Here is a 20,372-nt window from a genome sequence, read left to right on the forward strand (position 1 = left end):
TTTTAGGATGCTGTTTTATTACATTTCCAGGGTTTCACATCCACAAAGCAACAAAAGCATAATCTGAATCTTATTATTGAAATGAAGCTAACGGCAAGTTTGATGCCCGAATGATTAATTATCAACACGTCATGTCGTCACCACAGGAAGCACCTGAGCTGAACCTGACAGATTCATTCTTTAAGAACCAGCACTTCCTGTTTGCTAGCTAGGCCCCGCCTCTGGAATCTAATGTGTGCTTGTCTACAAGAGGATCTCATCCCCAAAGTGGGCGTGGCGCGCTGGGGCTCCGCCCCTTTGGGTTCCAACTGGAGGCAGCGGGTCTACAGGGGAATGAAGGCGTCCTCTGGAGTAGAAGTCCGAGTCCACGTGGATCGTGACCCGTGGTACCAGGTCCTCGGGGCTGGGGGGCCGTGGGGGGGCAGGTGAGTCGGGGCAGGAGAGCTTCAGGTGCAGAGTGATGCTGCGGAACGTGCAGCCCGTTAGAACTTGTTATGTGTGGATATCTGAGTCGTGAACATGTTCTGCTCCACAGCGCCGGTACCTGTGGTCCAGTTCCTTCTGATCGGATGAGACTGTGGAGGACGGGCTCGTCTCCTGTGGGAGAGCACACGCGTAAACAAATCCAGCTGTTGATCTTCACGTGTTCCTCTGAACCCATGATGGGTCGTTTTATGACTGAATACTTCCTGTCTGGGCTCTGATGACCTATTTCATATCGTTCTGTACCTTCGTTAATGTTGGTGTCTCTGGTCTCAGGGGGTCCAGATGTGGACCACCACCGGCCCCCCAGGTCTCGCTCCACCTGCTGGCGTTTTCTTTCTTTACGAACTGTGACTTTTTGTCTTTTTGACGCTCTGCTTCCATCTTTCATTGGACATTTCAGACATTTCTACGACTGCTTTCATATTCACGTGCAAAAAGAAAATCTTTTTTCATGTATTTTTCTATCCTACTAGAATACTGTGACGCTACACGCTAAAAGCTACTGAGCTGTGGGTGTTACTAAGGACAGCAACAGTGAGGACACAAGGAAGGACACTTCAGACAACCAGAGACTCACAGTCACAGGGTCGGTTCTGGGTGGGGGGGTCTACGTGGGCGGGGAGGGGCTCTGTGGCCTCCATGGGAACCTTCACTGGAGGGGGGGCAGAGGTGTTGGGCTGAGGGACAAAAAGACAAAGACGTCGGCATGCAGGACAAGAATGAGACTCCCAGTGTGGAAACATCATGTGGACCCCCCCCCCCCGGGACACGCTGCTTTAGGACAATGAGTATTCCTTTAGTTAAGTTTATTTGTGTTTATTTGGTTTACAGACGAGTTCAAAGAAGAAACTTTTGTTTTGTTTTACAAACAAAGAAAAAAGGACGAAACAATTCAAAGAAAAACGACAGAATGATTAAAAGCCAAAAGATGAGGGTGAGAAGTCAACATGAGAAGACGGACATGTTCTGTAAAGCCGGTAAGGACATGCAAGGACGTTTAAAGCTCAGACGTAGCAGAGGACAGGAAGGGACGTGTCTCTAGTTTATTGTCCTCTTTTGGACCTCGAGAGGAATCTTTTCCTTCTCTTTGTGACGTCAAAGAAAAGCGCCTTCGTCTTTTTGGTTGAAATGCTTCAGTGTGAGTCACGTGAGGGACAGCGAGACAGACGCAGTGAGACGAGGACAGAGAGACGTGGTGAGTACAGTGTCTCAGCAACACTGTGGGACAGAGAAACGCACAGTATTAGTCAGGACCGACACACATCCGAGAACACTGTGTGTGTGTGTGTGTGTGTGTGTGTGTGTGTGTGTGCGCGTGCGTGCGAGCGTCACCTCCTCGTCGCTCTCAGGCTCCGCCCCCTTCTTCTTGTCCTTCTTCTTCTTCTTGTCGTCCTCCTTCTTGTCTTTGTCGGGCAGGATGTCGTCCAGCCAGGCCAGGTCGTGTTGAGAGAACATCAGATCCAGCAGCTTCCTCACCACCATCAGGCCCAGGATCTGAGGGGGGGGGACAGGGGGACACATGTAAAGTACTCTACCACGAGACCACGATGTCATCAGGGCGCCACGAGGCCCTCACCATCACGGGGAAGATGATGGCCAGGAAGGTGGACTTCAGGATCCACAGGACGGCCAGGCAGACGATCTGGACCAGCGTGAAGAGGTGGACGCGTCTCAGGGGGACGTGGCGCAGGAAGGAGAAGTCGGGCTGGTGCTTGGGGGGCATCAGGTAGAGCTTGATCCGCTCCCAGAACTAGCAGAGGGGGCGGAGTTATCTACTGCACTTCCTGTTTCCTGTTTGCTTACTTACTGCAGCCACTTTAAGCTTTTGATTTGCTGGTGGATCTACCTGGATGCCACTCAGCGAGGCCACGCCCATGTAGAGGAACACGCCGTACAGGACGGGCATGGGGATGTACTGCAGAGAACATAGAAGCCTCAACTAGAATACATCCCATAATGTCCACAATGTCCACAATGTCCAACGCACCTGGAGGACCGGAGCGAGGAAGATGGAGAGACCCGTCAGCACGAACACCAGAATGCCCGTCAACCTCTGCTCCCTGGGGGCGGAGACTCGGGCGGCGTTAGACGGGTTCAGCGGGAACACGAACGCGCACACACACAGACACACACACACACACAGACACACACACACACACACGCGTCGTACCTGACTCCGAGGAACTGCGGCTGCTCTCCGGGCGCGCTGGACTCACTCTCCATCTTCAGCGAGTCGATGTGGGCGATGGAGATGACGGTGGCCGCCACGTACCACGGGAGACCCATGAAGGAGCACACGGCCATCAGCACCCCCACCCAGAAGAGGTCCAGGTGGTAGCCACAGCCCTTCTGCTCCACGCACACACACACACACACACACACACACACACTTTCCTTTTATAGGTGGAGAGCAGCTGGTGTGTCCTGAGGGTGGAGACACCAGCTTCAGTCCTACAGGTGGAGATGTTGCTGAAGGACGTCTTCACACGGACCTTCAGCTTGTTCTCTTTGCGGTTGACGATGACGGCGCTGATCTGCTGGTCCATGAAGATCAGGATGGTGACTAGCAGGGCGGGGACGGAGCTCGCCACGTACCACCACCAGGAGTTCTTACCGAAGGGCATCACCAGCCAGCCGCGGTCGGAGCGCGTGGGCTGATCGCACACACACACACACACACACACACACACACACACACACACACACACACACACACACACACACACACACAGGCATGAATACAAGGCGCTGGATTTCGATTGGTTGTGAGATGATTGATGGGTAGAAGGTTCCTCCTCGCGTCTCTTTAATGACATACTTGTCCTAAACTTGTGTTGATTTCTTTAAATGATCAATAAAATACAGTTGTCAGAAACATTCAGATATTTAATATCAAAAAGCAGAAAAGAGGGAATATTGGATCGAACATCAAAGGAAGAGAAGAAGAAGAAAGTAAATACCTTGAACTCGGTAGGAACGATTAGTTTGGGGGTGTCTAAGCCCATCAACATATCCAGACCCACAAAGGACATGATCGACATGAAGATGGAAAAATCACTGATCAGTTTCCTCAGCTGGGGGTTAGTGGGGGGGGGGGGGGGGGCAGATACACAGAAGTAGAAGGAGGAAAAGAGGACAGGAAGAAAAGATATTAAACTCATTACATCTAAAGAGGAAACGAGAAGAAACAAAGCACCCAGCAGGGAATAGGAGCGCGGGGCAGATGAGAGATAAACGGGGTATTTGGGGGGGGGGGGGTGTGAGGGGGGACCTTGATCTCCGTGGGGACGTGCAGCTTGGCCGTGTTCAGCTCCATCAGGCGATCCAGGCCACAGAAGACCAGGATGGAGATGATGATGGAGAAGTCGCTGATGAGTGAGCGGAGCTGGAGCGAGTTGGGGGGAGAGAAGAGGAGAACGGGGGGGGGGGGGGGGTAGGTTCATGGGTCAGGGGGGGGGGTATAGGTTCATGGGGGGGGGGTATAGGTTCATGGGTCGGGGGCTGCGAGGCTGCTAACGGGATTTTAAGAATAAAGCTGCAGCTTCACCGGAAAAAGCTTTGTGTTTTTAATGTAAAATGTACTATTTTCATCATCAAAAGGAAAGTGAAGAAAGCTGTTACTAATACTACAAATAATACTACAAAATAATAAATGTGTGTATTGTTTAATTTCTTCATTTACTTTCTGTCACCGTTCTTTTAATTTGTTAGTCAAGTTATTATAAAGATTTCTCCTTCATAATAAATCTGATTCTGCCAGTCTCACCTTCGTCGGGAAGTAGCGGCTGAACTTGAACTTCTTGAGGGACACGGTCATGGAGTAGGTGCCGAAGAAGAGGATGAAGGACATGAGCGCCAGGTCGGGGACGTACTTACAGGAGCTCCCCAGCAGCACGCCGCCGTACTTCACGCACTCCTTCTTACTCAGCTGACTCCAGTCCAGCCCCGTCAGGTTGAACTGGGGGGGTGAGGAGGTGATGAGGGTCCGCTCAGGGACTGGTACCCAACAAGGACCAATACAACCAGTAGAACCAATGGAACCAATGGAACCAGTAGAGCCAATAGAACCTATAGAACCAGTAGAACCAATGGAACCAGTAGAGCCAATAGAACCAATGGAACCAGTGGAACCAGTAGAGCAAATAGAACCAATATAACCAATGGAATCAGTAGAGCCAATAGAACCAATAGAACCAGTAGAACCAATGGAACCAGTAGAGCCAATAGAACCAATGGAACCAGTGGAACCAGTAGAGCAAATAGAACCAATATAACCAATGGAATCAGTAGAGCCAATAGAACCAGTAGAACTAATAGAACCAGTAGAACCAATGGAACCAATGGAACCAGTGGAATCAGTAGAACAAATGGAACCAGTAGAGCCAATAGAACCAATGGAACCAGTGGAACCAGTAGAGCCAATAGAACCAATATAACCAATGGAATCAGTAGAGCCAATAGAACCGATAGAACCAATGGAACCAGTGGAATCAGTAGAACCAGTAGAACCAGTAGAACCAATGGAACCAGTAGAGCCAATTGAACCAGTAGAGCCAATTGAACCAGTAGAACCAATGGAACCAATGGAATCAGTAGAGCCAATGGAACAAATGTAACCAATGGAACCACCCTTCCTGATCATTAGCTGATAAAATACTTCTGGTCGCAGCGAGAATGCGTGACCATGGCGACCCCTGATTGTGCCTGTCACTCACCATCAGAGTCATGTTGTCGTCGGCGATAGGAGCTGACACGTTGAGGCCCAGAGCAGAAGCTGAGGAGCACAAGAGGGACACGCCGCAATGAATGATGGGTAACGTCGGCCTGATACCAGCGAATCAGGATTAATAAAGCAAATGAAAGGAAAATAGCATCAAGAGAAAGTCTATAAGCGATATGTTTGTAATGTGTGCATTGTTTGTCCCCGTTGCCGTGGATACGACACATAAACACAGAGTTAAACTCTTTATACGCCTCTTAGATACGATTCCTTATCCTCATCAGTCCACATATACTCACTTTGTCACACAGCATCCAGAGAGGAAGCAGAGAGAAAAACACCATCATGTATCAACAACAGTGACGATGATTCATTTAGACATAAAGTACAGAAACGAAACCCTATAAAACACATGACGAATCATGATGAATGTTGTATTCAGTCTGTTATTAAAATAGATATTGATGCTCAAAGGTTGGAGAGACGGCAGGCGGATGAAGGTGGGGGGGGGGGGTCTCACCCTGGTCCGGCGCGATGCAGTCACACCTGTAGGAGGTGACGTAGTCGGGCTTGAACCCGCGGTTGATGGGGTAATACGTCCAGGCTCCGACCTGCGGACACAAAGCGGAGGTCATGTTCACGCTCCGCCCCCCCCCCATCCGACCGGCGCGCCACCCACCATCTTCTTGATGGCGTCGGAGATGAATATGAAGGAGATGAGGCTGGAGAAGCCCTCCTCGGTGAAGCGCGTCATGTACTTGATGATGTAGCTGGCGTCGGACAGAACCAGCACGAAGCACTGGAAGCAGGAGTGGAGTCCGATCCACAGGCGGAGCTCCATATAGTCCACCTGGTTGTTCCTGGTGGAGGGGACGGGGTGCATCACTCCATCTCTACATCATCACATCTGGAATCTGCTCTGTGATTGGACTCACTTGCTGAATTCGTAGAGAAGCTTCTCGAAGATGAGGATGGGTCCGGTGGAGCTGAGGATGATGAGAGGCTGTCCCCCGAAGACGCAGAAGACCGTCCCCGCTAGAGCTGTGCCCAGGAAGCTCTCCATCACCCCCTTTTGGGGCCAGAGGGACACAAAGAGGGACACGGTTAGCCCCGGGCCTCGCCGTGACCCTGTGTCCCCATGTCCCGGCCCGTCTCTGGGACCTGGTAGTTGTCGGTGGCGTCCCCCAGCAGCCCCCCGAAGGTGATGGCGTTGGTGATGCAGCCCAGGTAGATGAAGAGGACGGCGGAGATGGACTGGATGTGGAAGCCGTCGTAGATGTCGCTGCAGAACCACGGGACCTTCCGCTTGATGTCCAACCACAAGCCGCCGCCGAACCTGAGGGACGAGTCCACAATCCCACAATGCACTCTGTTTCTATATGCAAACAGCCTCCATCTGTAACTGTATTTATGTTTTATGTCCATCTGGTTTTTGTAATATATAATATTGATGTCCAGTGAATAAAATCACATTAAGTTACCGTAATATAATAAAAATCATTTTAAAGGTCTTTTCCTTGATGATCTGAATATTTTACTTTAATACAGCCGGCCGTTTGGAAAGTCTGCAACATGGTCATAAACGGTGGGACAGGTCTCTGGTGACAGACGATGGACGAGGACCTGGACCCTGTGTGACCACTGACCCCCCCTCATACCTCCCAGTGAACTTCAGCTCCTCTCCGAGCTCGTGAGGAGCCGGGAACTCCTCGTCTTCTCCGGCCGCGCCGCCAGCCGCGCCGTTCATCTGACCCAACTCATTCAGGTTGAGCACCGACTTCCTGCGGGGACAGAAGGACCGGTGGACATCTGAGGGGTTAGAAGACGAGTGGACGTAACGCAGCACCATGAACAATGGAACTATAAAACAAGTGGGGAGAGGACAGTCAGATGTGTGTGCCTCATTTCCGCCGATGGAACCTTCTTGGGGGGCTCGATGCGTATTTTGGGGTCCCACTCCCCCGGGGGGAGGACGATCACCTCGTCCAGGAACTCGTCCACGCCGGCGATGAGGTCGTCACGGTCACGGGCCTTGTAGGCCACGTCGCTGAACAGCTGAGGAGGAGAAGAAGAATCAAAGGAGGCGCATGGGAGGAAGTCATGTCCAAACGGGGGGAAGGATGGGGAGGGGATGGGGGAGGATGGGGGAGGATGGAGGAGGATGGAGGAGGATGGGGGGAGGATGGGGGAGGATGGAGGAGGATGGAGGAGGATGGGGGGAGGATGGGGGAGGATGGAGGAGGATGGGTGGAGGATGGGTGGAGGATGGGGGGAGGATGGGGAAGGATGGAGGGAGGATGGGGGGAAGATGGGGAGGGGATGGGGGAGGATGGGGGGAGGATGGGGGAGGATGGGGAGGGGATGGGGGGAGGATGGGGGGAGGATGGAGGGAGGATGGGGGGAGGATGGGGGGAGGATGGGGGGAGGATGGGGGAGGATGGGGAGGGGATGGGGGGAGGATGGGGGGAGGATGGAGGGAGGATGGGGGGAGGATGGAGGGAGGATGGGGGAGGATGGGGGAGGATGGAGGAGGATGGAGGAGGATGGGGGGAGGATGGGGGAGGATGGGGGAGGATGGAGGAGGATGGGGGGAGGATGGGGGAGGATGGAGGAGGATGGGGGGAAGATGGGGAGGGGATGGGGGAGGATGGGGGAGGATGGGGGAGGATGGGGAGGGGATGGAGGGAGGATGGGGAGGATGGGGGAGAATGGAGGGAGGATGGAGGGAGGATGGGGGAGGATGGGGGGAGGATGGGGGGAGGATGGAGGGAGGATGGGAGGAGGATGGGGGAGGATGGGGGGAGGATGGGGGGAGGATGGGGGGAGGATGGGGGAGGATGGGGGGAGGATGGGGGGGTCGCTCACGTCGTCCACCATCAGCGTGGCGACAGCTCTGCCGATCTCATTGTAGGACTTGGTTTTGCCGTGTGGTCCCAGCAGGATGAAGAGGAAGCTGTTTAATCATTACACATTATTATGTTATTATAGTATTTTATATATATACAGTATGTGTACATATATATATATATATATATATATATATATATATATATATATATATATATGTACAATACAATACAAACATGTAAACAGGATGATTCCTTGTCAGCAGCTTATTCATTTAATGTGGAGGTCATGAACTCCATGGAGAGATTAAGGGGGGGGGGCCTCACCGGGTCGGCACCGGGACCTCGGTGAGGCCCCCCAGCGTCGTGGCCTGAGCCAAACGCACGAAGGACACGAAGGGTTTGTCCAGGAAGTCCACCTCGCCGACGAGGACGTTGGAGGCTTCGGCATCACGAGGGATCTTCTTCATGAACTTGTTCTTCAGCTGGAGGCGGAGAACAAGAGGTCAACTCTTCATCTTCCTCCTCCTCCTCCTCCTCCTGCTACCTCCCCCGACCGCCCAGCAGCACGTGGCAGCAGGGTGGCAGGTGCTTAAATTCAAATCTCCTCCTAATCTGTTAATTCTGCTTTCAGAGTCAATTCAACAACAACTTTCTTCTTCTTCTTGCCTAGAAACAACAGCCGTGACCTTTGAACCTGTCGTACCATCAGCTGATCAGCTGGGGGGGTCACTCCCCCCCCCCCCCCCCCCCCCCACACTCGTGTTGACTGGGATCAAAGACAGATTCTTTCTTTGAAGTCAATGTCAAGATATTTACGACTGTAATGGAACAAAGCAGCTCAGACACACACACACACACACACACACACACATATACACACACACACACACACACACACACACACACACACACATATACACACACACACACGCACACACACACACATATACACACACACACACGCACACACACACACACACACACACACACATACACACACACACACACACACACACACACACACATACACACACACACACACACACACACACACATATACACACACACACACGCACACACACACACATATACACACACACACACGCACACACACACACACACACACACACATACACACACACACACACACACACACACACATATACACACACACACACACACACACACACACACACACACACACACACACCTGGTCGGTGCTCGGTGTGTCTGAGATGTCGTTCATGCTTCGGCTCTGAATCTGATCTGAAGAAACAAAACACATTTAAATGCTTTACATTCCACAAACTCCTCTTCCTCCTCCTCTTCCTCCTCCTCCTCCTCCTCTTCCTCCCCCTCTTCCTCCTCCTCCTCTTCCTCCCCCTCCTCCTCTTCCTCCTCTTCCTCCTCCTCCTCGTCTTCCTCCTCCTATTCCTCCCCCTCTTCCTCCTCCTCCCCCTCCTCCTCCTCTTCCTCCTCCACCTCCTCCTCTTCCTCCTCCCCCCCTCCTCCTCCTCCTCCCCAACTCCTTCTCCTTCTCCTCCTCCTCCTCCTCTTCCTGTCATAACTGATGCATAGAATAAAGAAGCTTCATGTTCAGAACTTCAGTGCTGTTTCCTGCACGATTATATTTATTTCAATGACTCATTTCCCTTTTTTTCCTCCTCAAAGCAGATTTGTGAACAAAAGCAAAGGAACAAAGCGGGAACGAGAACATACCACACTGATCCGTTCATATTAATCCTCTCAGTAGTTCTGCTAAATCCCCAAAGCAAACACGCAAATATTCTGCAGCACATTTAACTCACGAGAAGCAACAGTTGTTTCAGTTTATTACAAGCGTGAAGCAGACGAGTCAGTGGAGGCAGAGCTCATCTGTTACGTGTTCACGTCTATGTAGATAGAAATACATAGATGTTGTATGTGACGGGCAGCGTGGTGGTGAGCAAGAAGGTGGTTGACGTGAACACCACCAGTGCATGTGTGTGTGTGCGTGTGTGTGTGTGTGTGCATGCGTGTGTGCGTGTTCGGACTCACGCAGGCGGCTGAGGCTGCCTGGCTGCCTGGACCGGAGGTCTTCTGTGGAGCGATGGGTCCCAGAAGCTGAACTAGCGCTATGAATCGGGTGAACTGGAGGACTACGGTCTGACGGCGCAGCAGAGGAAGAAGAAGCAGAAGAAGCAGATGAAAGCGGTGAGCACGGGGGAGGTGAAGGTGGTCGTGAAGGTGGACGCTTACTGGACGCAGCGTTGGAGGACTTCCCGATGTCTGCCAGCGAGCGGTGGATGGGTTTCTTGGTCTGGTGACGGTGCTTCCTGAGCAACACAAAGCTGATCTTCTCCTTCAGATCCGGAGGAATGAGACCTTCCTCGATCTGTCGATCCACGATCTCATCTGGATGAAAAGAAGAAGAAAGCTCACAGCCCTCTGTAGTGACCAGCAGGGGGCGACTCCTCTGCTCCCATAGACGTCTATGAGGAAATGACTCTATTTCTCTGTAGTGACCAGCAGGGGGCGACTCCTCTGCTCCCATAGACGTCTATGAGGAAATGACTCTACTTCTCTGTAGTGACCAGCAGGGGGCGACTCCTCTGCTCCCATAGACGTCTATGAGGAAATGACTCTACTTCTCTGTAGTGACCAGCAGGGGGCGACTCCTCTGCTCCCATAGACGTCTATGAGGAAATGACTCTACTTCTCTGTAGTGACCAGCAGGGGGCGACTCCTCTGCTCCCATAGACGTCTATGAGGAAATGACTCTACTTCTCTGTAGTGACCAGCAGGGGGCGACTCCTCTGCTCCCATAGACGTCTATGAGGAAATGACTCTACTTCTCTGTAGTGACCAGCAGGGGGCGACTCCTCTGCTCCCATAGACGTCTATGAGGAAATGACTCTACTTCTCTGTAGTGACCAGCAGGGGGCGACTCCTCTGCTCCCATAGACGTCTATGAGGAAATGACTCTACTTCTCTGTAGTGACCAGCAGGGGGCGACTCCTCTGCTCCCATAGACGTCTATGAGGAAATGACTCTACTTCTCTGTAGTGACCAGCAGGGGGCGACTCCTCTGCTCCCATAGACGTCTATGAGGAAATGACTCTACTTCTCTGTAGTGACCAGCAGGGGGCGACTCCTCTGCTCCCATAGACGTCTATGAGGAAATGACTCTACTTCTCTCTTGATTTATTCCCTCAGTAAACATTGTAAACATGAGTTTATGGTCTCAGTCTCTAGTTTTAAACATGATGATCATTTAGTGACTGATGGTCCATGTAGAGTCACACAGACCATGAAGCAGGAGACGCTTTACATCATAACAGGTTTTCTGAAGGAAACGTTGCCTTCAGCTCGGTGGGTGCGATTGATTTGTAACAGCCAAAGTTTTCCTATTGGCACCAAACAGCGGATTGATTTCTCGTGTGCGGCGTGAAGGGTGATGGAAACCACCCCCCTCCCCCCACCCTCCCCCCCGGCGTGTGAACTCACCCACGATCTGCGGCAGCGAGTACCCCTCCAGGTCGAGCAGGATGCTCCCCGTCTGCAGGCAGGTGCGCAGCTCAAACAGGCTGTGGAGGGTCAGCGTGGAGACGTGAGGCTTGCTCCACCTCTCCCCCCCCTCCTCCACCTTCTCCTCGAACTTCACCCACCTGCCGGGAGGAGGCGGTTCAGTCGGGATTCAACCTGTAGCTTTAAGTTAAAGCCTTGTCGCCCCCCCCCCCCGATGAAACGTGTGTGTTTGCACCTCGCAGACTCTTTCCACTCCAACTCGCCCCCCTCCTGCTGCAGCGTGTCCATCTCGGTGAACAAGGTGGGCGTGGGGGGGCCGTCCTCCTCCCCCAGGATGTGGCGCAGACGCTCTGCAGCGGGGGACACTGGGGGGGAAAAGTCCTCACGTGTAATACTCTGTATGTAGTACATTATAGCACATAGAGCAGTGTGGTAAAGAGCGTATTTAAGCATTTATACTACTTAAGTACGCAAAGTAAGTGTGATACTACTGTGTAATAAAGTACAACAAAATGCTACAATTCTTTACGTTTATTCCAAACACTTTTCAGTCCAACAGAAAACGCCGACGTCCACTGAGACGGAAAAACCATCAGAGTCTTGTGACGCTTTGAAGATGCTGACAACGTCCTGAAGAACAGACCGTCGCCATGGAAACCGGAGACTCGTCTCCTCTGTCGAGCATCACGGATTTGACTCTGAGCAGATGGATCAGCATTGACCATTGACGCCCCCCCCCCATGTTAATGTACACGCGTGTGCGTCTTTCAGCACGGAAACATGTGTGTGTGTTTCCGGTTGTTTCTTGACATCCGGAAGCTTCTGCACCAAAAAGGAAGTGAACGCTGGCGTGACGTCGAGGGGGCGGGACGGGAGCCTCGTCATGTGACCAGCAGGGGATCAATGGTGGAAACAACGCAATGTTCCATCGGCTCCGTCACGCCAGCGGGTCACTGCGGGTCACCTGACCCGAGACCAGCCGTGTGCTCGCCTGCTTGACCTCCGGCCTCTGAGCGGATCAATGCATTCGCTGACAAGTGATCAATTATCAATGAAGCAGCGAGGGCTGAAGAAGTGACGCTCGGGGTCTTTCCAACATAAAAACCATATTAAACACAGAAAGGTCTCAACATTTCCTTTTTCTTTAAAGTCAACTGTAGATTTTGCTTCTTCATAGTGACCCTTTTTTTTTTTATACGATACAATTTTATTGTTTTTATCATATTTATTTTCTTCATATTACTTTTTGCTTTTGTGATTTTAATCCTATCAAAGTCAAAGAAAACCATTTGAACCATTTTAGTAAAGTTTAAAACTATTCTATCAATCACATTATATTAAGCATCGAGTCCAGAGAAACCAGAGTTCTGCGGTTTCAAGTAACTAAACAAGTCCCTCAGTCCTCGAGGCGTAACAGCTGATTGAGTCCATGTTCATAACCGAGGTGCCCCCCCCCTCACCTGTCCGGGAGCCAGGTAAGGTCCAGCTGGAACCCGTGACGGAGGGAAGCGACATGCTCGCTGGCTTTGAGGCCGAACCCTCAGCTTTGTTTTGGCGGTCTGGCTTCCTGTCGTCTCGTCCTCAGATGTCCACCATGAGCGCTCCAGCTGTCCCTCGCTGCTCTCAGTCTCGCGCCGCGGACGCTTTGCTTATTCCGATTATTCAATACGCCGTTTTTACCGTTAAATCAGTCGGAGGAAATTAAAAAAAAGGAGAAAAGGTCTTTTCTGAGCTGCTGAAACCAGCAAAGAGCCCAGAGGCCTTAAGAAGGGCGACACACTCCACAGGACCTTCTAGGGCCCTCCTCCCAGAAGCACACACACACACACACACACATGCACATGCACATGCACACACACACACGCACACGCACACGCACACACACACACACACACACACACACACACGCACAGCTTGGAGTTCCTCAACTTTAATCAGCTTACAGGCTTCACGGTCACTTTGGGATCAGGAACCACAGCTGACACATGTACATGTATGAATTTACTAATACATCCATATATATATATAGATATATGGATGTGTCTACATGTATATTAGGGATGTCAATGGATTAACATGAAAAAATAAGCGTAGATGAGATGGAAGTAGCTTTGCACCTAGTCTAGCCTAGCAGCTAGTCTAGCCTAGCAGCTAGCTTAGCCTAGCAGTCCTGAAGTGGCCCGTGTGCACTTGTCCCTCTTCTGTTTGACAAGTGGAGGGATTTTTCTGCACAGTTCAAAAAGCATCTCCATCTCCAGCGTCTGACTGACTGCAGCGCGCGGCGGCTAAACGCACAATGGAAGTGAACAAAGCTGCGTTACATTATTTTATCGCATTAATCTCAGCCACAATCATTTCATAGATTAACAGCTGCCAACTCTCACGGTTTTGTGTGACGCTGCATGTTTTCACACTCACTCCACACAACCAATTTATCCCGCTAAAAAAGAAAAAGTCAGATTTCGGTCCGAGACGCGTTGGTTCCTCTTCAACCTCCCCGACGGTAGGTGGAGCCCCCCGGCGGCCATAGGGTAGCATCCCCCCCTAGTGGGGTGACCCCCGACAAAATCTCACTCCAAGGTCCAAGTTGGCAGCTCTGATACGTATACACACACACACACACACACACACACACATACACCTACATATATTCATCCCTGTTACGTCCCTGACCATCGCTGCTGGCCGGCGTATATTTGTTTCTCCGTGTTTTGCAGAGTTGCAGATGATGTTTTTCACAAGGGCTAAATCCACAATTTCCACCACACTCAACAATAGTCCACGATACTCAACGATACTCAACGATACTCAACGATACTCCACGATACTCAACGATACTCCACGATACTCAACGATACTCAACAATAGTCCACGATACTCAACGATACTCCACGATACTCAACGATACTCAACGATACTCCACGATACTCAACAATAGTCCACGATACTCAACGATACTCCACGATACTCAACGATACTCAACGATATTCAACGATACTCAACGATACTCCACGATACTCAACGATACTCAACGATACTCCACGATACTCAACGATACGATACTCCACGATACTCAACGATACTCCACGATACTCCACGATACTCAACGATATTCAACGATACTCCACGATATTCAACGATCCTCCACGATACTCAACAATATTCAACGATACTCCACGATACTCAACAATATTCGACGATACTCCACGATACTCCACGATACTCATCGATACTCCACAATACTCCACGATACTCAACTCTGCAATTTCTTTCAACTCTTTTGTTAGTTTTTGCTTTCATGCGAGTGGACCCGTCTGGGTCTGTTAAGCTGAGTGAGCATTGGTTGACGTCCTGTGGAGTTCAGGACAACGTGACCCACGTCGGCTCTGACCTGAGGGGTCGGCGTGGCCGTGGCGCTCCCCGCTGCCCTCGTCGTCGCCGTAGTGCTCCTCCCGGTCCTGGTAGTTGCCGCGGTGCGAGTGCTCGCGGTGCGTGTGGTGGTCGTAATGCGAGTGCCGCGACTCGCGGTCCGCGTCGCTGGCGTTGGAGTGATGCCGGCGCCTTTTCCGTCGGTGGGGAGCCGGCACGCCGATGTAGAGCGCCTGGGCCTCTGAAGGTCAGAGGGGATCAAAAGAGGAGATAGGACTTGACGATGAGATGATGTAGTCATGAGAAATCATCAGTAAACACGCTAAAACTTCTGACAACAAATAGTTCACTTCTCAGTGAAACTGTGACGATGATCTGAGACCAGCAGTCATGTGACCACAAATCAGAGAAACACACCGAACTACAGGAAGTGAAAACGGAGCAGAGAAGATGTAAGTGTGTCAATGGATTATATTATTTATAACTCATGTATTTATATAGTGTTTGAATCATTGTTCAACTTGATTTGTATCTTTTTATATGATTGATGTCCTCATACAGTGTTATTCTGCACTAAAAACTTGTTCTAGTTCTTCTCTACTTCTAGAAATGAAGTCGCAGCGTTTCATTTCAAGAGAAAAGCAAAACCACAGAGAGAGAAACAAGTGACGGGAGAAAAGATCTCCTGGAAACGACAATTTGACCTTTTTGGGAAATAAACGTTTTCACAACGATTTTGAAGATCTTCTGTTCTCCATTTCTGCTCATCCAGCTTAGCTTTAGCGTTAGCTTAGCACAAAGACTGGACATTCCTTTACAAGGAGTCGTAGTTGTTGTTTTTTGGAGAAAAAGAAGCACCGAGTCTCACAGAGAACAAACTTCAGCTCCCGGTGGATGAACTCATCCAATCACTGTGAAGATAACAGTCCTCAAAGGTTAAATATTCTGTTTCCTGTTTGCTCACCGTCCTCGTCGTCATGGCGCCTGTGACCTCGACTCCTCCCTCGCTGCGAGTCATGATGATCCATCCTGAAAGAGGAAGAGACCTGCGATTTCCCAGAATTCCATGCGGAGCTAGCATGACGAGATCCAGTCATTTGGACAAACCGGTTTATTCTTCTAAAAAGGTTGAATTATGGGACCGATTTTACCAAATGGCTATTTCGGTTCATTATAGAAATGAGTTTCTCATGAACCTTGACCCCGAGTTCCTGAGAAAGTAATGAATGTAAATGCATCATTAAATAAAAGTGTTACTTGTGCAGCTTTTACTTCCTGCTGCTGGACTTTTTATAGGCTGATCAATAGATGTCGTTTCTGATCGCTTACGAGCCGCTGAACCCTGATCAGTGACGGTGAAGGACGGTCACATGAACACACACACACACATACGCAAACACACACGCAAACACACACGCAAACACACACATGCAAACACACACGCAAACACACACGCAAACACACACACGCGGTTTTCAACGTTTGGGTTCGGTTTTCTCGGCGATTATTCCCCATAACAATCTATGGAAATGTCTCAAAGTAAAAATTGAATAATGGGCGTTGATGTTCGCCGGTAAAAGTTACAGTTGAAGTTTGAATTGTTCTTTTACGTCAGCTGACTAGTGAGTCAGTAGCTAGTCAGCTAGCTAGTAGCTAGTCAGCTAGCTACTGACTAATGTCAGTGGAAACAGCTGATTGCTCAATGAATGAAATTGTCGCCGGGTCAGAATTCTGTTTTAGGTTGAAGTTTGGATTTTATTTTGTAAATTTCGAAAAAACACCACAAGTGAGCGTAAAAAAGAAAGAAAGTTTTGCTGTTTCTCAAATGCATTTATTGTTCGCATGAGGAGGGAAGCCTGGTGTTGGAGCATCGACCCCCCGCATTGGGAACAAGCAATCAGCCCCCGGCTGGGAACCGGCCTCAGAAAGAGGTCGTCCCCTCGTCAATAAAACCAGGAACGAGACAGTAAATGTTCTCAAATGATAGAATAAAGTCACTTTAGCTGCAGTTTATATTAACACGCACGAGTTTCTCTTTTGGTGCCTTTTATTTTCGGTTTAATGCTCAATAAAAAAAAACAAGAAATGTTTGCAGAATACAGCAGAAAGTGTAATATCTGCTTAATCATCATAAGTAATATACGTATACAGCTGTAATAATGAGGGAAATAAACAGAGATTTTCTATCTTCTTTTAGACAAAAGGCATAAAAGTAAACTTTTATACTTTAACGGTTCTCATTTCACAGTCTGACTGATGGAGGGAAAATAATGATTAAATGAGGAATTCGTTCGACTGGTTCTGTAAGAGTCCGTCAACCTGAAACGTGTTACAGATACTGAGCAGAAACCAGAGAACTCATCTTTTAAAGAAGAATGTTGTAAAATGGGTTGACTCACCTCACATGAAAGAAGATGCTGAGAAAAAGAACAAAGATGCTTCACTATTTGTTCAAAATAAGTATCTAAACAACGATAAAAAATACTAAAGTAACAAATATATTGAATCTAAAGAACAAACTGCTCCGAACGAGCGGACGCACAATCTGAGCATCAAACACTGTGTGTGTGTGTGTGTGTGTGTGTGTGTGTGTGTGTGTGTGTGTGTGTGTGTGTGTGTGTGTGTGTGTGTGCGTGTGTGTAAAGCGTTATATCACTGTAATGTCGATAGTAAAGTACATTGATAAATAAATATATTGGTGGGTAACGTTAGCTTGTTATTATAATACTTTTGTTGATTCTATTTTGTAATATTAACCTGAAACTGCAAAAAACTTCAGTTAAAAAGATTAAAAGATAAAAAAAGATTAAATGGATTATAAAGCCTTTATTAAAATAGTAGACAAAGTAAAAAAACATTGAGTAGTATAATTATCGTTCTCAGTTTTGCAATTATAATGCTACTATATTAAAAAGAAATGAGAGAAAATAGAGGGAAAAAGAGGCATTTAACTGGTTTACAATTAATCTAAACAAAAATGGCCGCCACGCGTTGCTGAATTAGCCGGCATTACGTCAAGCTATGTTGGCGTTATCGGGCTAGCAGAGAAAAAGGATAATTCTTCATAACACCGTAACAATCACCATAACTTGTTATATTCCATGTTTTATTTGATCTACTTGCAAAACAATGAAAAACCAAAACTTGGTGATATTGTCACAAATAACTTTAAGGTTATAAAACAAAAAAAGGTTCGTATGACAGCTTAAGCTAACTAGCTAGTCTGTGCTAGCGATGCTCATCTTCTTCGTCATCTCTGCTCTCCATGTTTTCCGCGCTCGCCTCAAACACATTCAGCGCCACCTTGGGGACGTTTAGAGGAACTGCAAAATAAACGGATTACATTACATTGATTTAACTGAATGCACTTAATAATACACATTGACAAACAACAACAGAAGACTCATATCCCCGCCCACATCCAGTTCTAAACATGGTGCTCATGTACCGTGCTGTGAATGGATGGGGTCCAGCTTACATCCAGGACCTGGTCCAACCCGACATCCCGACCTCTGACCTCTCCGCTCTGCATGTGATAAACTGCTTGTTCCTCCTCACTGAGAGCAAAACACTCGACTAGATCTCCACTCTTTGCTGTCCTGCTCCTAAATGGTGGAAGGAGCTCTGTGAAGACATCAGGACCACAGAGAGCCTTCACATCTTCAGACTAAAGACACACCTCTTCACACTCTACCTCCACTAACACACATATGGAGCTTAAGCAGTAGTTCTAGAAGGAAGACACACGTAATGTACATGTGCTTCAGCTGGTCTCCCAGAATTATCCCATCAGCAGAGATTATCTGCGCCCAGGTGTGTGCGACCAACTGAGGTCATATAGTTGCTGTCAAACCTTTTTTAAGGGGTTCTCTCTGTGTCAGGTGTCATTTGAGTGCAAAACCGGATGCGATGCGTTGGCGCTGACAGAAGGGCATTCACGGTAACCGAGACGAGGGCCGATTCAGACAGCAGAGGCTTCTGGAGAGAGAAACAATTCGCCCTCAGCTGCAGGTGACGGGTTGACGATCCCAAATTCTAGCAGTCGCGCAAACAGCAGGGCCGAGACCCTCCTTGTGGCACTGGCACTCAGTGGCACTCAGTGGCACTCAGTGGTACTCAGTGGTACTCAGTGGCACAACTCGCGTCAAGTAAGGGGCGGGCGTCTCAACGCCAACCTGAGTGGGCGGAGCCAGGCATTCCCGGAAACGGCCGTTGTTTGTGCGACAGGTTACCTGCCTGTTTTTTTGTAGTTCTTTTTATTTCATTGCATTTTTTTTGTATTTATTTGATTTTATTTGATACACAACATATTCCCCACCTCTATCTCAAGTCCGACGTATTCCGCTGGGGGGGTTGGGGAGGGGGGCGCAGACGGGGGTGTTCCACGGGTGGGATCAGTAGCACATCAGTGGCAAAAGTGGCAGTTTTGTGGCGTCACAACAGGAATAGTTGTTCTGAACTCGAACTACCAACTCAAGTTTCCAATTTAAATAAAACTTTTGTTCTTTACATGCAGCTCGGAGAGAAGAGAGCAAAAGCAGCAGAGAGAAAGTTGACATTCCCCGAAGCACTTTGAGTGAGTTTAGAGAGCAGTGAAGGTTAACAGAGCTTCAGATCTTCATGGATTAGAATAAAATGAATACGAAAATAATATTGATCCATTTGAAGATGTTTAAGTGAATTTACAAAAACACTTTTTTGTAAATTCACATTAATAGTTCAAAACGCAGATGGAGATTTGAAGTCAGCAGTCCGTGGCTCTGTGGAGGCACAGGTGAAAAAAACAACTAAACTGAATCAATATTCATTTTTTTCTTTTTTGTTTGTATGTACACTACACGTGATGTTTGCCCGCCTCCTTTAGTCTTTGTTTTTATATAGTAGTCCAACCGATGTCTGTAACGGGTATACATCTGAATACTGACTATAGGATTTATACACATTGTGACGCGTGGGTTCTGGGGGGGAATCCCGGACAGAGATGGACCACAGCAGAGTCGATAGATTCAGCTGGAGTTGAATTCACACAGAGACAGAGTATTGCCTCAAAAACCTACTTTGAAATAATAATAAAAAAGACACAAATAGGGGCTAATTCTAAATATATTGAAGAAATGAAATATAAATTGATTATCCCCCCAAAAAAGCAAATAATATTAAGAAGTGGATTTTGTACGACTGGTTTTATTTAAGAAGGCTGCTGCCGGCAAAATTATGAGACAGACGATTTGTGGTCTGTTTTTTTTAAGTGTGAAGTTAATGAAATTAATGACGTAAATGTTTGTTTGTGAATTAATTTCTAAGTAAGTGTGTTTGGGGGGTGTGATGCTAGTTAGCGTCGGGACGTAGCGCTGCGCTGTGCTTGTAGAAGCAGGAAGTTACGTGCAGTCGGGGTCGGTAAAGTAGGCAAAAGCTGCCGTGCGGACCGAGCATCAGATCGG

The 20,372-nt window shown here is 48.8% G+C and overlaps 1 protein-coding gene across 1 annotated transcript in view; it reads right to left on the reverse strand.

Moving 5' to 3' along the window:
- slc4a5b (solute carrier family 4 member 5b) overlaps nucleotides 1-20,372 on the reverse strand; it is a 21,347-nt gene continuing 975 nt past the window's right edge. The window contains exons 2-28 of the mRNA XM_078088730.1: nucleotides 15,896-15,960; nucleotides 14,954-15,172; nucleotides 11,798-11,927; nucleotides 11,542-11,702; nucleotides 10,294-10,449; nucleotides 10,093-10,200; nucleotides 9,266-9,321; nucleotides 8,380-8,537; nucleotides 8,072-8,159; nucleotides 7,107-7,261; nucleotides 6,865-6,987; nucleotides 6,368-6,542; nucleotides 6,142-6,275; nucleotides 5,886-6,066; nucleotides 5,727-5,817; nucleotides 5,202-5,260; nucleotides 4,253-4,444; nucleotides 3,758-3,871; nucleotides 3,447-3,560; nucleotides 2,979-3,140; nucleotides 2,657-2,835; nucleotides 2,474-2,546; nucleotides 2,333-2,401; nucleotides 2,063-2,236; nucleotides 1,819-1,980; nucleotides 545-597; nucleotides 1-463 (exon numbers count right to left, since the gene is read on the reverse strand). Coding sequence (XP_077944856.1) covers nucleotides 244-463; nucleotides 545-597; nucleotides 1,819-1,980; nucleotides 2,063-2,236; nucleotides 2,333-2,401; nucleotides 2,474-2,546; nucleotides 2,657-2,835; nucleotides 2,979-3,140; nucleotides 3,447-3,560; nucleotides 3,758-3,871; nucleotides 4,253-4,444; nucleotides 5,202-5,260; nucleotides 5,727-5,817; nucleotides 5,886-6,066; nucleotides 6,142-6,275; nucleotides 6,368-6,542; nucleotides 6,865-6,987; nucleotides 7,107-7,261; nucleotides 8,072-8,159; nucleotides 8,380-8,537; nucleotides 9,266-9,321; nucleotides 10,093-10,200; nucleotides 10,294-10,449; nucleotides 11,542-11,702; nucleotides 11,798-11,927; nucleotides 14,954-15,172; nucleotides 15,896-15,960 — 3,571 coding nt within the window. The 3' untranslated portion in view covers nucleotides 1-243. The remainder of the gene's footprint in view (nucleotides 464-544; nucleotides 598-1,818; nucleotides 1,981-2,062; nucleotides 2,237-2,332; nucleotides 2,402-2,473; nucleotides 2,547-2,656; nucleotides 2,836-2,978; nucleotides 3,141-3,446; nucleotides 3,561-3,757; nucleotides 3,872-4,252; nucleotides 4,445-5,201; nucleotides 5,261-5,726; nucleotides 5,818-5,885; nucleotides 6,067-6,141; nucleotides 6,276-6,367; nucleotides 6,543-6,864; nucleotides 6,988-7,106; nucleotides 7,262-8,071; nucleotides 8,160-8,379; nucleotides 8,538-9,265; nucleotides 9,322-10,092; nucleotides 10,201-10,293; nucleotides 10,450-11,541; nucleotides 11,703-11,797; nucleotides 11,928-14,953; nucleotides 15,173-15,895; nucleotides 15,961-20,372) is intronic.

This window comes from Gasterosteus aculeatus, chromosome 14, assembly GCF_964276395.1.
Source record: "Gasterosteus aculeatus chromosome 14, fGasAcu3.hap1.1, whole genome shotgun sequence".
Taxonomy (NCBI): Eukaryota; Metazoa; Chordata; class Actinopteri; order Perciformes; family Gasterosteidae; genus Gasterosteus; species Gasterosteus aculeatus.